This window comes from Ahaetulla prasina, chromosome 3, assembly GCF_028640845.1.
Source record: "Ahaetulla prasina isolate Xishuangbanna chromosome 3, ASM2864084v1, whole genome shotgun sequence".
Lineage (NCBI taxonomy): Eukaryota > Metazoa > Chordata > Lepidosauria > Squamata > Colubridae > Ahaetulla > Ahaetulla prasina.
The window spans coordinates 97,515,714-97,533,621 of NC_080541.1; the positions used below are offsets into that span (position 1 = coordinate 97,515,714).

The 17,908-nt window shown below is 37.1% G+C and overlaps 1 protein-coding gene across 3 annotated transcripts in view; it reads right to left on the reverse strand.

The window, feature by feature from the left end:
• The window catches only part of FBXL7 (F-box and leucine rich repeat protein 7), a 160,745-nt gene that overhangs the window by 106,637 nt on the left and 36,200 nt on the right, over positions 1 to 17,908 (reverse strand). For 2 of the 3 annotated variants that reach the window (XM_058178248.1, XM_058178245.1), the window contains exon 2: positions 12,292 to 12,381. Coding sequence is in view for 1 of the 3 variants with exons in the window: in XM_058178245.1 (XP_058034228.1) it covers positions 12,292 to 12,381 (90 nt within the window). In the remaining 2 variants the exon portion in view is untranslated. Of the gene's footprint in view, positions 1 to 11,703; positions 11,872 to 12,291; positions 12,382 to 17,908 lie in introns of those variants that run through there. The other variant, XM_058178246.1, reaches the window with a different exon arrangement.

A 17,908-nucleotide genomic window follows, 5' to 3' on the forward strand; every position in this document is an offset into this window, starting at 1 on the left:
ACAGAACCGGTAGTAAAAAATTTCTGAAATCCACCACTGCATTAGTTTAAGAAGTGTCCCAAAGCATAATTGGCATGGGTTGGTGGGCTTGGGTTGGTGGGCGTGGCAGAAGGATACTGTACTATACCCACTCCAGGGGAAGGTTACTGCAAAAATCCCCATTTCCTCCTGATCAGCTGGGACTTGGGAGGCAAAGAATAGATGGGGGTGGGGTCAATCAGAATTTTTTACTACCAGTTCTCCGAACTACTCAAAATTTCCGCTACCGGTTCTCCAGAACTAGTCAGAATCTGCTGAAACCCACCTCTGAACTAATGATAGTAATATGTTACTTATGGTATAACTGATCCTTGAATTTTTTATGTCCTAGCAAACTGCTTTCTGATCTGCTTTCTGACCAGCTTCTATCTTCTTTCTCTGGAGAAACAAGGAAGTGGCAATTATTCTGAGAAATGGTGTTGCTCTCAAATGCCAAGAATGGCTACTAGGATGTTCAACTTTTAAAACTTTATGATCAGTCCCTGAGCTATGTCTCCACCATTTCAAGTAAACATCTGGACATGTTTATACTAACCAAAGTGTAATGGGAAGCATGAATTTGTGTCAAAATTCATGTTTCCCATTATACTTTGATTAATACAAGATGAATACCAGGGTGTAGAGAAGCTTAAAACTTCTATACAGTATGTCCATCCAGAACCTGCATTTTGTTGCTTTAATCACTGAATAAGTCCATGACAGTGAAAACATTCCACATTTTCATTTAGCACATTCTCTACCTAGGCATCTGAAGAATGAAAACTGAAGCCTCGTTCATGCTCAAGACTTGGCAAGTGACTTTTACCCTATTTTCACTGAAATCCTATGCCCGTGATGGCAAACCTATGGCATGTGTGCCACAGTGGCACATGTAGCCATATTGGTGGGCACGCAAGCTCAGCTCGAGCGTGCATTTGTGCCCCATCCAGCTGATTTTCGGGCCTTCTGGGCCCACCAGAATTAGGGAAACAGACTGTTTCCTGCCTCTGGAGGGCTTCAGGGTGTGTGTGGAAGGTTGTTTTCACCCTCCCCAGACTCCTAGAAAGGTTCTGGAGCCTGTTGAGAGAGAAAAACGGGCCTACTAGGCCATCACATGCCAGGAGCAGGGGGAGCATGGCGGAGTCACGTGCGCATGTGCAGGGGTGGGGCACATAGAATTATGGAAGTAGGCATGCATGCGCGCAACCCACCCACCCACCCACACCGCTCCTAGCATGCAATGGCAAAAAAGTTAGCTATCTCTGTCCTACAGTATGCTGTACTAAAAATTGGCAATGGGAATGGGAGAATGGAGCTGAGTTACCTGCTTCAAACATAATACTTGTAAATAAAAAAGGCAGAATATGCTGTACATAGGCTCTGTTGCACATAGGTGGCAGAATCTGTATGTTGCTTGAAAATCCAAATGGACGACCCATAGTACATACATCTTTGCACTAGCAATCCTGAGATTAATCTTCTGAAAAAATTGATGTTATGATCAGCCCCAAGCCTCATAATATTAGGGAATTTTGGAGCCAAATACCTTCAGGTCTAAGGCAAACTATTTTCCATCCCAGATATTTCTGAATCTATACCAAAACATACGTACTCAAAAGGGAGCAACGAGAAACTTGATGTCTTCAAAGTGCTGGGAAAAGAATAGGCTCCCAATATATAGATAAGGCTAGGCTAACTCGGCTGAGTATGCTTTGCTCATCAAAAGAGGAGGAAAAATACACAGAAATAGAATATTTGCATTATGCCCTTTAATTCTCAAACTGAAAATTAAAACAAATTAAACGGATATATTTGCTATCATTTTTCAATTTGATTTATTTAATAATATAATTATCATTTCAATATTTATTAGTTATTGAAGTAATTTATTTGGTTAGTTATTACTTTTCTTTTGTAATTACTACAGTACTTATCTTTGTAATTACTATTATAATGAAGTAAACAATTACCTCATTCAAGATTAGGTCTCTAGTGGCCTACTAAACTTGTGTGTGTGCCTTCCTTCATGAGTGGGAAAGAGAGCGAGTCTGAAGTTAATATCACATTTCTTTCTGAGACTGGCTTGAACATGTTTGTACCATAATTGTATTACTCTTACTGCTAAATGGAGCCAACTTTGCCTCATCATGCCAAAATAACTTGGTATATTTCAGGATACAAACCACTGGCTATAGAAAAAAGGGTTCCCCCCTAAATATAGCTGTTGCTGTGATGACCAGTTTGTTATATTCATTTTGACACATTTGTTTTAAAGTCTGACCTCTGCCTGTCATGCTGCCATCGTGAACTACAATGGTTTTCAACATAGGCACGTCAACACGTTCTCCAGGTTTCCAACGCAGCATCTCCGCATCTTGTGGCCCTGCTTTAGTATAGCCTTGGAGAAGATTAAATTAATTGCAATTTCCTCTCTTTTTCTTTGCCTTGGCTTCTCCACAATATTGCTGAAGCAGTCTAGAACTTGGCAGCAAGGGAAATGTAATATGATGTATTTGTGTCTGCCTTGCTCAGCCAAATTGGCCAGCACTTCAAGGAGCAAATGAGCAGGCTGTGAGGAAAGCTTTATCCCACTTTCGGGAGGCAGCAGGCTGTGGTCTACAAAGATGGAGGCAAGACTCATCACCGTATAGGATGCTCAGAACAAATAAAACTTCAGCTGTCAAATAAACGACATGCTAAATTATTATGAAGTGACTAAATGTGTGAGCTTCAATTTACAGATCTTAGGAAAAAAAGAAGGTACTTACATATACATACATACGTACATACCTGTAAAACAGACTTCATCTAAAAGAGATCTCCACCCTGTCTTAGTGCAATTAGTGTTTTCCATGGATGAAGCCCAATTTCCCATATTAAACAAGAGGGGCTTTCATTGTGGGAAAAGGTAGCAGAAGAAAAATGTTTGATTTTTCAATAGGATAATTTTACAAGGCTTTATGCCTCATCTCTAAAAACATACCAGTATTTACAGCAAGGAACCTGGCAATGCTCTACAGATTAAATTATAAAAAGAGACTTGCAGTCAAGGATTTGCCTTGCTCTTTCAAATCAGAATGGATATTGCCCTTTTTGATATTTTTCAGCTGAAGAAAAAATGCTTTTAAAAGTAAAAAAACCCCCTCTGATTATCGTGTGGCTCAGCTGGTCATGGGGGGGTGGGCAGGGATTTTTGCCACCGGTTCTCCGAACCACCCGCCGCCATCACTACCGGATCAGGCGATCCAGTCCGAACCGGGAGCATTTCACCCTGGCGTGCATGTGCAACGCTTCTGTGCATGCACAGAGACATCTGGGTGGGTGGGCGAAACCTCTCACCACCACCGCTATCGGTTTGCCTGACTCGGGGAGAACTGGTAGCAACCCACCACTGACCTGACCATATCATCTGGAGATCTTCTTGTACTACTCTTCTTTACTACAACAATAAGATCTTCTCTACCTCCGGGTCTATCAAGATTCATTGTTTAAGCAACAACTATCAAGAGTGGTGAAAATATACAAAACAGATCTTTCCTTTCTATTTGGGTGCACTGCAAAATTTGACTGTTATCCTTAAATTCTTTAGTCTTTTGAAATTTTTAGCCTTCTTAAAGACTTTAATCTTTTGAAATTCTCAGCCAAGAATTTCTTGGACTGACTAAATCCCAGTGGGTCACCGATCCTTCCTGGGCATGAAACAGCTCAAAGAGCAGGTGGCAGTCACAGCTTGCAATATTCTCCCTCCAGAGGCAAGGCAGCCCCTCACTCTCCTGGCCCTTCAGAAGTATCTGAAAACCTGACTATGCTGAATCCCTGAGGGCTTGCAAAGAAGAACACAACCTTTGGGTTGATTAGAGCCTTGAAGGCCCTTACCCTCCTTTTCCTCTAATCATTCTATTCTGATTGCAACTGCCTCCTAATGGGATATAATATTTATATGGTTTTTTACATTTTTAATTGTACAGTACTCAGAGTCACTCTGTGAGTGAGATGAACAGGTTTTTTTTTAAATGGGAGAGGGAGAGGGACAGAGAGAGCATGTGTAACTTATCTAATGTCTGCTTATTTCAGATCCTGGACAAGGAGACGAAAGGATGTTAGCAAACACCTTGATTTCCCTTCCTACGGTAAATTGGGACCCTACTTTCAGTGACTCGGTTAGGGTTAGTATGATCAAAAGTAGATTTAGTGATGCAAATAGTGTCAAAAGAATGATGTGCAAACATGTTTCTAAAAACCTCAATTCCACATTCCAGACATTTTCCATAAAAAAGCAAAGCTAGCTTCTGCCCTTACCACAAACTAATTATAAACTCTTCTTACTTGCTTTTCAGAAAGTATTTCTGAAAAAAAAAATCTCAATGGAAAATCACCATAAGCCTGAGCAACATGGACATCCTGGCTTAGCACAGAGGTCTGGTTCTCTCATCAGCCAATTTCTTGTTGCAGGTTTAAAGCATGGATAATATTTTAAGAGGTTTGGGATGCCTAATATATCCTTTGGTCCATCAGGTATTAAGTTCAAGATACACATCATAACTCACAGATTTCAAAACCAAACTAAAGGCAGAAAGAAATACTGACCACACACCAGGCAGATGTGCCAGTGATGCAGCTCCAAGAGTCAGTTTAGCTGGAGACATATATCTCTCAATTCAGTAGCTGAAGAGCCAGATCACCTCATCCATATGAAAGAGACCCTGCTTCCCTGATCAGCTGAAAAAACCAGACAATCTGGTGTTCGCTCCATGTTTTGGAGTTCTTTGACTGTGGCCAAATTGTCTGCGGCTGATCCAAATATCTGCAGGGCATTAGGATATCTACACCTGAGCAAAACATTCCAGGGATTTCTGGGATACAATAGGTTGTTACAGAACATTGGCTGCTAAAGGACACTTAAAATAATAGAAAAAGGAAGGATGGAGGATGGCAGCAAACAGCTTTTGTTCCCCACCCCCATTTATGTAACTATGATGCACTCCAGCCTTCTGTGCTTCTGCTGGCCATTTCAGATTGCTCCTAAAGCATCCTGCATCTACATGCTGAGCGCCAAAAATGAGTTCACACATTCCTCTAAGCCGTAATGTGGTTTGCTTTGCCTTGGCGTAACAATCTGCCACTTTAAAGTTGCAAATCATGGTTCATAATACATACAGCCCTAACCAGTTTAGGTTTAAAATTTAAAAATAACAATTAAAACACGTCTTCATGTCCAAGTCCAGGTGGTTCATAAAATACTTTGAGCCATATTATTGTTAATCATGTTTTATTAGGTTAACCACAACTGACACATATTATCCCACAAGCTACAGTTTGCAAGTTCTAATAGTAAGATTCACACAGTGCATTAAGAGAAGCCCATATAAAACTTTTAGCGGTTTAGCATGGCTTGAAAATCTGCTATTAAGTGAAAGATAAAGCCAGATAAAGTATACACTTATGCATACAAACCCCTGCAATTAAAGAATTCCAAGGTGATATACCAGATGTTGTATGATGCTAAGATCCAAGGGTGGGATGAGAAGGTTGTTGCCCAATTCAATATAGACCAAAACAACTTCATAGGGAAGATCTGGGAACTCTCCCAGGGCATTCCTGCTCCTTATCTAAGGATGAAAATACGGTTAACTTCTAGGCTGTCAGAAGCCATGCTGTGGCACTTTACAAAACTAGAAAGTCAGGTAGAAAGTCATCTTGCCAAACTTTATTTTCTCCATTACATACCCAAAAATCATTAAACAAACTTTTGTCACCTACATATGTATTCCCAACTATATACAGAAAATATTAGAGTTTTTTGAAAAGGGATGCCAATATAAATGCTACTATAGTAAAAAGCTTAAAGTTTCCCCTGTTCAATTGTGTTCAACTCTAGGGGACGGTGCTCATCTTGTTTCTTACCAGAGGGAGACAATGTTGTCCAAAGACATTTCCATGATATTGTGGCCAGCATGACTACGTGCCAATGTGCACAGAATGCTGTTACCTTCCCACTGAAGCGGTACCTATTTATCTACTTACATTTGCCTGCTTTGAAACTGCTAGGTTGGCAGGAGTTGGGTCAAATAACAGGAGCTCACCCCGTTGCGTGGCATTCAAGTCTCGAATCTAGGCTGATAAGCTCAGCATCTTTAACTGCTGAGCCATCACCCCTGCCCCAATGCCACTACTACAGTACAGACATTCAAATTTTCATCTTGGTTGCATTACTATAAAAACATAGAAGTCTCTCCCAGTATCTGGTTAATATCACCAATGACCCACTGAGAAAAGCTTTTAGACCATGCTTTTGGCGTACTTTGAAGGAAAATTTTGTAAGCTTCTTGTCAAATAGCATCTCTTTGGTACTAGTCAAGAGGAAAATAATTTTCAGTACATACTTCACAGTCCTTTTTAGACTGAGATTAAGGCAAAATTATTTATAGGTGAATTCAAGGGCTCAACCCTCAAACTGTTGAATTATCTTCTTGTAGATGTGTTTCCAACTGATAGTAATCAGGCTGCCACTTTTACTTTGTTGTCATTTAAGTGCAAAAAGAATTTTTAAAGTTTTTAATCATAGCCCTAATTTAACTTTGTATCCAACACTATTTTTTGTTATTCACTTAATTTTATTATTATTCTGTTTTATTGTATGTTATGTTATGTTACATGGTTATGACCTATGATTACAATAATAAAACTTAATCCTTGACTTACAACCCTTCATTTAGTGACTGTTCAAAGTTACAATGGCACTGAAAAAAGTGATTTATGAATATTTTTCACACAACTGTTGCAGCATCCCCACAGTCATGTGATCAAAATTCATACCCTTGGCAACTGGCTCATGTTTATGACAGTTGCAGTTTCCTGGGTTCATGTGATCACCTTTTGTGACCTTATGACCAGCACAGTCAATGGGGAAGCCAGATTCACTTAACAATAGTGTTACTAACTTAACAACTGCAGTGATTCACTTAACAAGAGTAGGAAGACGGGTCATAAAATGGAACAAAACTCACCAACTGTCTTGCTTAGCAGCAGAAATTTTGGGCTCAACTGTGGTCATAAGTCAAAGACTATCTGTATTTACACTCAGTCCTTGATATTCTAGAATTCTGTTTCCATAGATTCATTTATAGACTTCTATAAAAGTGCAACCCCTTAATCTTCAAACATAGTCTTAATCTAGCTATACACAGTCATGTACAGTAGAGAATAATATCTAAGAGCCTTCCTGCCCAGTGCCGACATGGGCTACACTAAGGGAAACTGTGTTCTTGTTCATGTGGTGTTTATTAACTCTCCATGCCCATCTGATACTAGATCATATGTTCTCACTAGGAATGATGTTTCAATAATTGTGGTTTCCATTTCCACAGAGGTTTTCAAGAATGAAACCACCACGGATAATGAGGATTGAATGTACACGTACAGCTAATCAATAACAATACCTTTTTTCCCACTTGAAGGAACTGTACTGTTATAGACTTCTGCTGTATGACCAAGGTATTTCTCTTTGAAAGAAATTTCTAACATTATTTGAACTGTTTAGTTATTGACAGAGACAATAAGATTTCCTTTCCTGGCTCTTGTCCGATTAATGATGCTTCCTTGCAGATAATATTTCAGTTGTTTTTGTTTACAAGTTGAATTAATTTTGGCAGTTTTATTTCTTTCTTTTTGTTTTTATAGGATTAATTCACTTTGAAGACTATTCTTGCACATAAAGAAATAATTCACATAAAATACATTTTAAATACACAATTTGGCTGTAGATACTTATGAAATTCTCCAAGGGATTTGGAGTCCTGAATTACCTGATCTCATTTATTTTTACATTATTTATTAATCAAACTTGTACAGTCACCCTTCTCATGATACATGGCTCTGGGTGGCATACAATATTTAATAAATTCTCATTTATATATTCTGTCAATCAGAAAATATCACATTATCTTTCCCTTTAGGGAAAAAAAAACACCTTTTGGATAAATTTCATGACTATTGAAAGCTTAGTTTCCTTTTTCAAGGATTTATAAAATCACATGAACTTGTAATATATTGAAAGGGTTTCCCCCCTTTTTTTCTTGTGCTGTTTTTCCTTTTTTCCTTTTTTATTTCTTGGGTTGTTATTTTCCCTTTTTTCTTCACATGTGCTGAATTTTTCATTTTTATTTTATATTTTCTTGAAAATGAAGCAATAAAGTATAGCTATCTGACATTCTTCATGGTTTTAACAATCTTTCTCTCACTAACAACCGAAAGAGAAGGGAAAAAAATAAAAAATGAAGATGGAGAAGGGGGTGGCTGCATTGGGATAAGAAGAATACACAGTAGATTAAAACAAAGAAGAGATAATTAGAGAGGGAAAGAATGAAACAAAGAGAAACATTGCTGAGGGATTTAGAAAATCTGTGGTATGAAAACAGCAGCTCCTCACCTACCCAGCAAAGACTAATTAGATTTTCAAAGGAAAGAAGATATGCCTCCAGTTATTTGTATCACTAGTATTCCTTTGTGTTCAACAGCTCTTCTGCTCTTATTAGGGAATATAAAACAGCTCTCCTTAAGTCATAGATAATTGTTGGGGAAGGGGGACACTCATTTTTTCTTTCAGGAAATAGAATAATTTAATAATTTGGCAACATCCTTATTCTTCCAGATTTTGTCAAAACGTTGCATCTGGCATTTATTCATATTACACACACACACACACACACACACACACACACACACACACACACACATATACATACATACATATATACATGTGTGTCTGTCTGTGTGTATGTGTGTGTGTGTGTGTGTGTAATTATATAATTTCATAATTTTATCAATATTTCTATACATTTAAACATTAAAAGATGGGCAGCCATAAAAATAAATAAGTACATACATACATATATACATACTCTGCAAATTATCCAATTATGTGAATTTGAGGACAGTTCTTAAATAATGGTTTATTTAATGTTGACAAGGACATTTCCCCCCCATAAATTTACTACTTAGTGAATGTGACATTTGCATATTAGGTGCACAAAGAATTAGCCTATGGAAGGAAATACTTCAGGATTTTCACAGTAGAGTCATAGCACTCCTGTCTGAAACACTTTTGTCTTATTTGAGCAATACTCTGACATTTTTATGGCTAAAATGTGCTTAATTGTTTAGTTGTTTGTATCTTACATGTAACAAGTCTTTTGACTAAATAATGACAAAAATAATAAATTCTCAATAACTCTAGAGAGTCAAAGAAATGGAATGAAAAAGCTATTAACTGATAAAAGAGACAGTAAATGAAATCTCAGCTTAGAAAAAGAAATAAGCATAACAAAGTGATTCTGAATAACCCTACTTGGATATAAGAGAGAACAAACTGGAAATCTAGTAGACTTTCAAGATTCTGTTATTATGCCCTACAACAATACAATAGAATGCCAAAAGCATTTATTGTGTCTAATTCCTGATCTGGCCTACCTTGAAGGACTAAAAGTAAGAGACTATTTTGATTAAATAAGTATTTACAGGTTTCATTGCAATTGGTAATATGTTAACACCAATTTGCCAAACAAGTTAACAAAATATTTCCACCAGTTTGCTTGTTAAAGAAATGAAGTCAAGAGTAAAGTTATAATGAACCTGAACATTCCATTTTTTTGTAATTAGAAGAGAATACATTAACTCTGTATTTCCTGGTGGTTCAATGGGGAGAAAAAAAACAGGACTGACTGTAAATAACAATCTCATGTTATTGTACAATTTCTTACAGACTCTTGCCGAACTGGGACCAATTCAATAGCCTGTCCACATTCCTTACCATGTCTGTCATGTATTACTTTAACTACAGAAGAAATGCACACTAATTATTACAATATTGTCATATATATTATGATAACCATATACATTAAACAATTCAGCGTAACATAAATAAGGTTTTTGTCCTAGGCCAACACAAGGTTATCTTAAACATTTTTTTAAAAAAGAGTAGGAACAGAAAGCAGTTTCTAAAACTTGTTTTTATAAAGCAGGATTTATCAGGCTTAGATTCTGGATCCCAAATATCCAGAAACTTATCAGGCTGAACCTAACGGCAGGGTCAAATGCATCGTCAGTTTGGAGCTACTATGCTTCCACAAGAGACTTAAGTCCAATCCCCCATGAATTCCAACTAATGATCCAGGCAAATTGGCACTAGATAACAGAGAAAGAGGGAGGGAGGGAGAGAGAGAGAGAGAGAGAGAGAGAAAACACAAGATATTGTACAAATTTACAGTCCTCTCCTGATCTCTTGGAAAGCAGCTTCATATATGATGCAGTAACTATGAAAGCTTCTATTAGCTACAAAAGTGTTCTTTTTATTCTTTATTTTTTTAAATATTTGCGGCATTTTTCTACCCTAGAAGGAAACTCTTTGCAGTAAATTTGGTTTAATGACGTTTGAGTGTTATGAATAATCGGCAAAATATATTTAAAAGCAAGCATAAGGCGGCTGTTACAAAACAGGGATATCAAATTAAATAAAAACATACTAATGCAGAATAAAATTGTACTGAAAGGGGATACATTTGGGGTTTCAGAGAAAAGAAGTGGAGAAAGTTCCATAATTAGCGTTTTTTTTAAAACTCTTCAGTTTTTGGGGTTTTTTAACACATCTGGAAAAAAAAAACAACTGAGGTTCCAGCTGAAACTCTTGGAGTAGACTTTTTGAGATTACTCATTGGCAAAATACATATTTTTACCTTCCAGAAAGAACATACTATTTCTCACTGTAAATCAAATCATAAAAGAACTCCATAATTTCTTGCAATGGCCTTGATCACTCAGGATGAATTACACATGTATTTTTATAAGACTTTTCAATAGAAACTTTTAACACATTCAGAAAAGTAAAGAAACAGTAATGATGAGGAATCACAGAAAACTCTTCCTACTTTATTAGGAAGTTTCCCACCAGGGAACTCCATAAATCTAAGCTACAGCTTTGAAAGTTATAGAGGAAAATATATTTCCTCTCATACTTTCTACAGTATGAAAGGAAAAATAGAGAATAAAGCAAATGACAATGAGAGGTGCTGCATTCATTCTCATATGAAATAGCATGCTTTGGAGAATAATTGATTATCCTCATCTAACAACCAGAGTATGTACTTTAGTTGTACTGTTAAGTATACTAAACTGTGATCAATATGTGTAGATTAATAGTAATGCTATGAAGTATCTGTACAATTTTTGTATCAGTTCTTGATATCAACATATCTGGATATATTATGCCTGAATAACTTAGACAATTGTAAAACACAGAGTGTTTGCATCTTTTCTTAAAGTGACTTCTTCCCACCATCTCATAACCAGACTCTCCACTCCTCCACTTAAGCTTAGAGCTTTCCAAATTTCCTCCCAACTCTAAAGCACTTCATCCGTGTGTTTTCCAACAACCCATTATTCTAGTTTTATGTACATTAATTCACTTGGCATACACTTCTAAGAAGCAAGAAAACGTTATCTATAGATCAACTTCCAGAATAGAGCCATTTCTATCCTAAGAACTATAGTTAGCTAGGTGCCATTGAGTCTGGGTGAATCCTCACTATTTTGTCTTTTTTTCTAGCAATAACTGGCAGCTCTTCCAAGGGCAATCCTGAAAGAATCTTTAATTGTTTAAACATAAGATGTAGCAAGAAAACTGTACCACACCAATACAGAGTTAAAGGAAGTCCTTGGGCTTCAACCACTTGGTCAGCGACCATTCTAATTTGCTGCAGTGCTGAACAAGGGGTACTCATGGCTGGTTCTCAAAGTTCCAGGTGTAATACCATCCCTGTGGTCATCTGATCACTGTTTCCAGAACTTCCTACTGGCTTCCTAAAAGGAAAGTCAATGGAGAAGCCAGCAAGAAGTCAAATTCTCATGAGGGCTTTGCTTAGTGAACTGAACAGTCCTAGCTTAATCATAGCAACTGGGACCACCATCACTAAGCAATGCAGCCACATGATATTGCACTTTACAACTACATCACTTAGTGACAGCAATTCTGGCTCCATTTGCTGTTGCAAACTGAGGACTACCTATATTTGGGAAATATTCCTTCAGTGCTCCTATTGGAGGAGTATAACATATTAAAATACATATATGATGAACTAAACTTGGGAGAAGGTAGGATGTTGCCTTTTGGCTCTTGTCTGATTTTGCCAGACCGGGATTTCTAAGAATCAATAGAAAAAGTTATTAACTGTTCTAAAAATCTCCTAGGACCAAACAGAAAAAGGACATTCATTTGTGCACCTTCACTGGTGGCGGCATTCTTCTGAGTCTTGGTTGGAGTGTGATCGGTACTTGAGCTCACGTCGGATGAGATGCTTGAGCTGCCTTTACCTGCAAAGAAAATATTGGAACATTAAAAAAAAACACCTTTATGATACTTTACGTAACAAGGCTTTAATTATCACCTAATATCTGGTTTCCAAAATTAGATCATAAGGCCCATTCTGAAAATCTAAAACAGAGAAGGAACATGCTCTTAAGAGCCATAGCACCGAACTGTAATGGTTTTTATAAAACTTTATTAAAATTCCACGCATAAAATAAACATTAAAAAACATAACAGGCAAAACATATATAGAAACATAAACCCCGCAAGTACAAAACTAAAATAAAAAAATATAATTCATTTCTGCACTTCATCTTCCTCATAGATCCATTAACCATTTTTTATTCTTCTAGATTATTGTAATCACTACATTTTCCACAATCTCAGCCACCTGTGCCACAAACTGATTTGCTGTGGAATTTCAAACCCAGTTTGTGGTACAATACAACATTTGGGCATATGAAATTCAAGATTTTAAAAGAGTGAGATCACAAGAATTCAGATGGAAATAGCTCATTTATTATCTCTAAAACGTCATAGTGACTTAAAGTTTTCATTGTCTTTTCTTATTTTAAGCTGAAGGCAGCTAACCTGATGGGACAGGGAGTTCACAGAATGGGTGCTATAATAAAATCCTCTGCTTTAAAAAAGCAGAACATCAAAATGTTTTCCAAGAAATAGAGCCTTTGCTCCCCTCCAAAAAAGAATTGCCATCCTAACAACACTGTGCAATATGGACAAGAAGGGTATGGAAAAAATTAATAACAACTATGGTTTTTTTGTGAATCTCATTTCAAATTTGAAAAACATTTCAGTTTTATGTAGGATATGTGCTTTAAGACAATACATTTCAATAACATCTGAGACAGCTTCCAGAAGAGGAGTTTGCAAGTCTTTTATCTAAGTCTTATATACAACATGTCCTTTTTTTAAAAAAAAAATCTGCATTTTTCTATGACAATATAGTGAAGGGTTTTTGCAAACCACAAAAAAAATTCATACAGAGAGAACAGATCATCCTGCAGCAGCAGGATGTCAGAACAAATCACTGTGAAAAACTGATTCTTCAGGGAAGTTGGAGATTTAAGGCCCATCTCACAGCTGTTTGATGAAGTCCACCTCCTCCCTTCAGCCAACTACGTAATCAATGGGGCTGCATGGAGATCCCAACAATGACTTCATAGTGAAGTTTATCCTTTATTAATTTGATTTATTTCAAACATTTCTATACCACCCAATCCCATGATCCTGGGTGGGGTACAACTATAGAAACAATAGAAAATGGAATCAAAAGTGATTGTGTCAACTACCACTTGAAAGATCCAATAACACAATATACAACAACACAATATACAATGCTCTCTTCCAATATAACCTAGGCACCAAAAGCCTTCTAAAAAACAAACAAACCAGCATCTTTTTAAATACTAGAAGAGATGAGGAAAGGATACCTCTGGAGATAATGCATTCCTGAGTTCAAGGATTACTTTAGAAACAGGAAAAGTATTTCATTATCCAACTCAGAAGGCTGTATTTGAGAGAAGAGGGTGAAGAGAGAGAGAGAGATTGGTCCCTATGGGGAGGTCTGACTGCTCAACCCCCATTTTTCATTTATTACGTAATCACCTTCCATTTATTGAAGCAATTTACATAGCCATTTATCTCACCAATAACAGAGCTGGAAGGGACCTTGGAGGTACAACCAGGGGTGAAATCCAGCAGGTTCGGACAGGTTCTAGAGAACTGGCAGTGGAAATTTGAAGTAGTTTGGAGAACCAGCAAATACCACTTCTGGCTGGCTCCAGAGAATAGAATAGAATAGAATTTTTATTGGCCAAGTGTGATTGGACACACAAGGAATTTGTCTTGGTGCATATGCTCTCAGTGTGCATAAAAGAAAAGATACGTTCATCAAGGTATAACATTTACAACACAATTGATGGTCAATATATCAATATAAATCATAAGGATTGCCAGCAACAAGTTATAGTCATACAGTCATAAATGGAAAGAGATTGGTGATGGGAACTATGAGAAGATTAATAGTAGTGCAGATTCAGTAAATAATTTGACAGTGTTGATGGAATTATTTGTTTAGCAGAGAATAGAATAGAATAGAATAGAATTTTATTGGCCAAGTGTGATTGGACACACAAGGAATTTGTCTTGGTGCATAGGCTCTCAGTGTACATAAAAGAAAAGATACGTTCATCAAGGTACAACATTTACAACACAATTGATGGTCAATATATCAATATAAATCATAAGGATTGCCAGCAACAAGTTATAGTCATACAGTCATAAGTGGAAAGAGATTGGTGATGGGAACTATGAAACGATTAATAGTAGTGCAGATTCAGTAAATAGTCTGACAGTGTTGAGGGAACTATTTGTTTAGCAGAGTGATGGCCTTTGGGAAAAAACTGTTCTTGTGTCTAGTTGTTCTGGTGTGCAGTGCTCTATAGCGTCGTTTCTATAGCCCAGAGTGGGGTGGGAATGGAGATTTTGCAGTATCCTTCCCCTGCCACGCCCACCAAGCCATACCACACCCACCAAGCTACGCCCACAGAACCGGTAGTAAAAAAATTTGGATTTCATCACTGGGTACAACCCCCTGCTCAAGCAGAAAATCCTATAATATTTTATCCAATCTCTTCTGAAAAATCTCCAGTATTGGAGCACCTACAACATCTGGATTCTGTGCAGAGTACAAATATTAAAAGAAACAAACACAATGGCACAGTTCACAAAAAATATTTTTAAAAACCCATATTGTAATACATGCCTAGAGTTCCACTTCAAATGATTTGAGACTGTAACTAGGCAACGGGGCTTGCTTAACCTCCTGGCCCTATGCCTGTGGGAACATCCAAGTCTTGATCACCTTACAAAAGGCCAATAAGGTTAAAGTCATTTAGATCTTGGCAGATGGAGGGGGGGAGGATAATTTTCCACAGGACAGGACAGTGACTTTGCATTGATAATTGTTAAGAAATTCTGTCAGCCAATACATTTTGTAAGAAATTCAGAAAGCAGATTAATGCTATTCAGCAATGTCTGTTACAAGCTGCGGTGATACAATGATGTCATTGCACAAATGATACATATATGTAATGATACGACGTCTGATGCAAACACACAAATAATATCATTTGCATGATTTGTTTCCCTTGAAGTTGCCTCTGACGCCAACTACTGTATATTCCAGATCCCTTGGAAAAATGTCATTCTGTTTCCTCTTGTTCCTAATCCAAATCAAAGTGACATAAGTAACATGAAACTAAGATGTAAGGTAACATAATAGGATCAGTCTTCACATCAGGTCTGGTTGTAAATCTTGACTCTCCAGACACGTAATCCCTCATTCAGGAGACTATTTATTTAGCAGAAATTTCTCATTTGTTTTTTATCATAGAATAAAGCAGACTTCAGTGTATAGAAAAGTTTCTCTTCCCCCCCTCCCCCCGCAGACTATTATATGTTCCAGGTTTTGAATTTCATTTTTTCTTCCTGCTTTCTGAGCATCTGAGATACTTAGCCCTTCTCTTCATGCAAAGGTGATGAAGGCATCTGCTCTTTATTGATACAAATTTTGCTTTTTGTTTTCTGAGACTGCTGGTTCCTGTCTTGCCAGCTTCATTCCTCACATTTAATATCCAGTTTTAGACATCATCATCATCATCACCAGCAGAAGTACCACTATGCACAAGGGAAAATGTACATAACCTTTACTGTATATAGTTATGCTAGGATACCATTTTATATGCTGCCCAGCATATGTTTCTCATGAAACCCTCTGCTGAAAAAATACTGTAAACTATATTAAGTAAAAACATCCCACCCTTACTCTATGAGAACACCTGAAAAACAGATGGAAGCATTCTCTGAAGTCAAGACAAGGAAGAACTGTCTGGTGCCAGTCTCAGATAGATCCCTGATGCCTAATTTACACCTACTTAGAAGAAGAAACTAAAAAGAGAGTGAGAGAGTGTGAAAGGAAGATGATTTTCCTTCTGTACTGCAGACCAAGATTTATTCTGCACAGGACCTAGAATTATATGCTCTGAAGGGTCCTCTGCAATGGAAAATATAGTGTTTTGGCAGATGTATAGGTTTCTTTACAATGACTTTTTTTATTTTGGAAGCTCACATATGTTAAGTGCCATCACTAAACACAATCACAGTAGTGCAGCTTGTAAGCCTGCTGGAATAGTTAAGCAATTTTAGATTTTGGCTTTATTGGTAAAAAAAAAAAATTAGTGTGCAGAACTAAATCTCAAATATTTTTAAAACAGGAAAATGTTTGCTTTTCAATTACTTAACTGTAGATGCAACAATTACTTTCCTGCTTGCCCTAAGCTCTTCTGTTGAGCTAGATAAAGGTAGGAATAAACAGAAGTTGACTTCTGAATGAAGGAATGAATTCAGTCTAGGTCTTGTCTGGTTCTCATGATGAACTGATCTTGTTTTTGTTGTTTATTCTATTTCATTGTTTAATTCACTGTAATTCAGTTGTTTTCATCAAGCTTAAACTAATAGATCTTGGGCCGTAAAAAAACAAAAAACAAAACATGGACCGCACAAGTCTCACCTCAACTTACAGATGAGCTGTGACCTGGGATACATTTCTGCTTTAGATGACAGCATATATATACTATTTCACCTATTTTAAGCAGTGGCAAAACCAAGCTTGCTTTGATGTCCTGATAAAAGCAATGAGATGAATAGAAAAAAATATTTTGCAGACTGACACAGAAACCAAAGCAGCAAACATTTTTTAAAGAGTAATTAGAATGTAATTAAGCAACTAACATCAAGCCAGGCAAAAAGAAGATCACTGTCAATCTATGGTAAGACATCAATAATTAACACTTGGAGCTCAGCAGCTAGCAGGTCCATATATTTCATGAACACCTTTGGGAATGTGGATCAACTAAAAGATAGTTTGTGAAACTGAAAAAGATAACACTACATATATGCAATAGAGGATGGATATGTAAATATATGCATCATTCAAAGCATTGCTTTGGAATAAAGATAAGATACTTCCTAGATCTATCAGATATAACTTTGTGATACGGATCTAAGCACTTCACCCTAAAGTTCTAAAACAAACCTTCATATTCTTTGGAATCAAACCATCAACTGGCATATCTAAAAAGAAGGGCTCTCTTTAAAGTTAGACACTGGACTTCTTTTCTAATGCAAAGGATTTGATAAGTCTTGTAGACCTGTTTCCAAAAAAGGGAGCATCTAGATATGGGCTTAAATATGATATATGGTATTGTTAGATTGGGCAAATGAGGAGATGGGAAAATCAGGCTCATACAACTGTTCTTTATTGTAGCTCTGTTTCATCCAGCAAAACCCTGCCTGACAGCTTGCCCTTATATAGGGAGCTGACAGGCATCTCAACCAATCAGGTACTTTTCCTGCTTGTTACTCTTTACTCAGAGGCCAGCGCTTCTAAATTTGGTCACAACAGCCCTTAACTGGCTCCACAATTGAGCCTCGTCGTTGGCGGTAATTAAG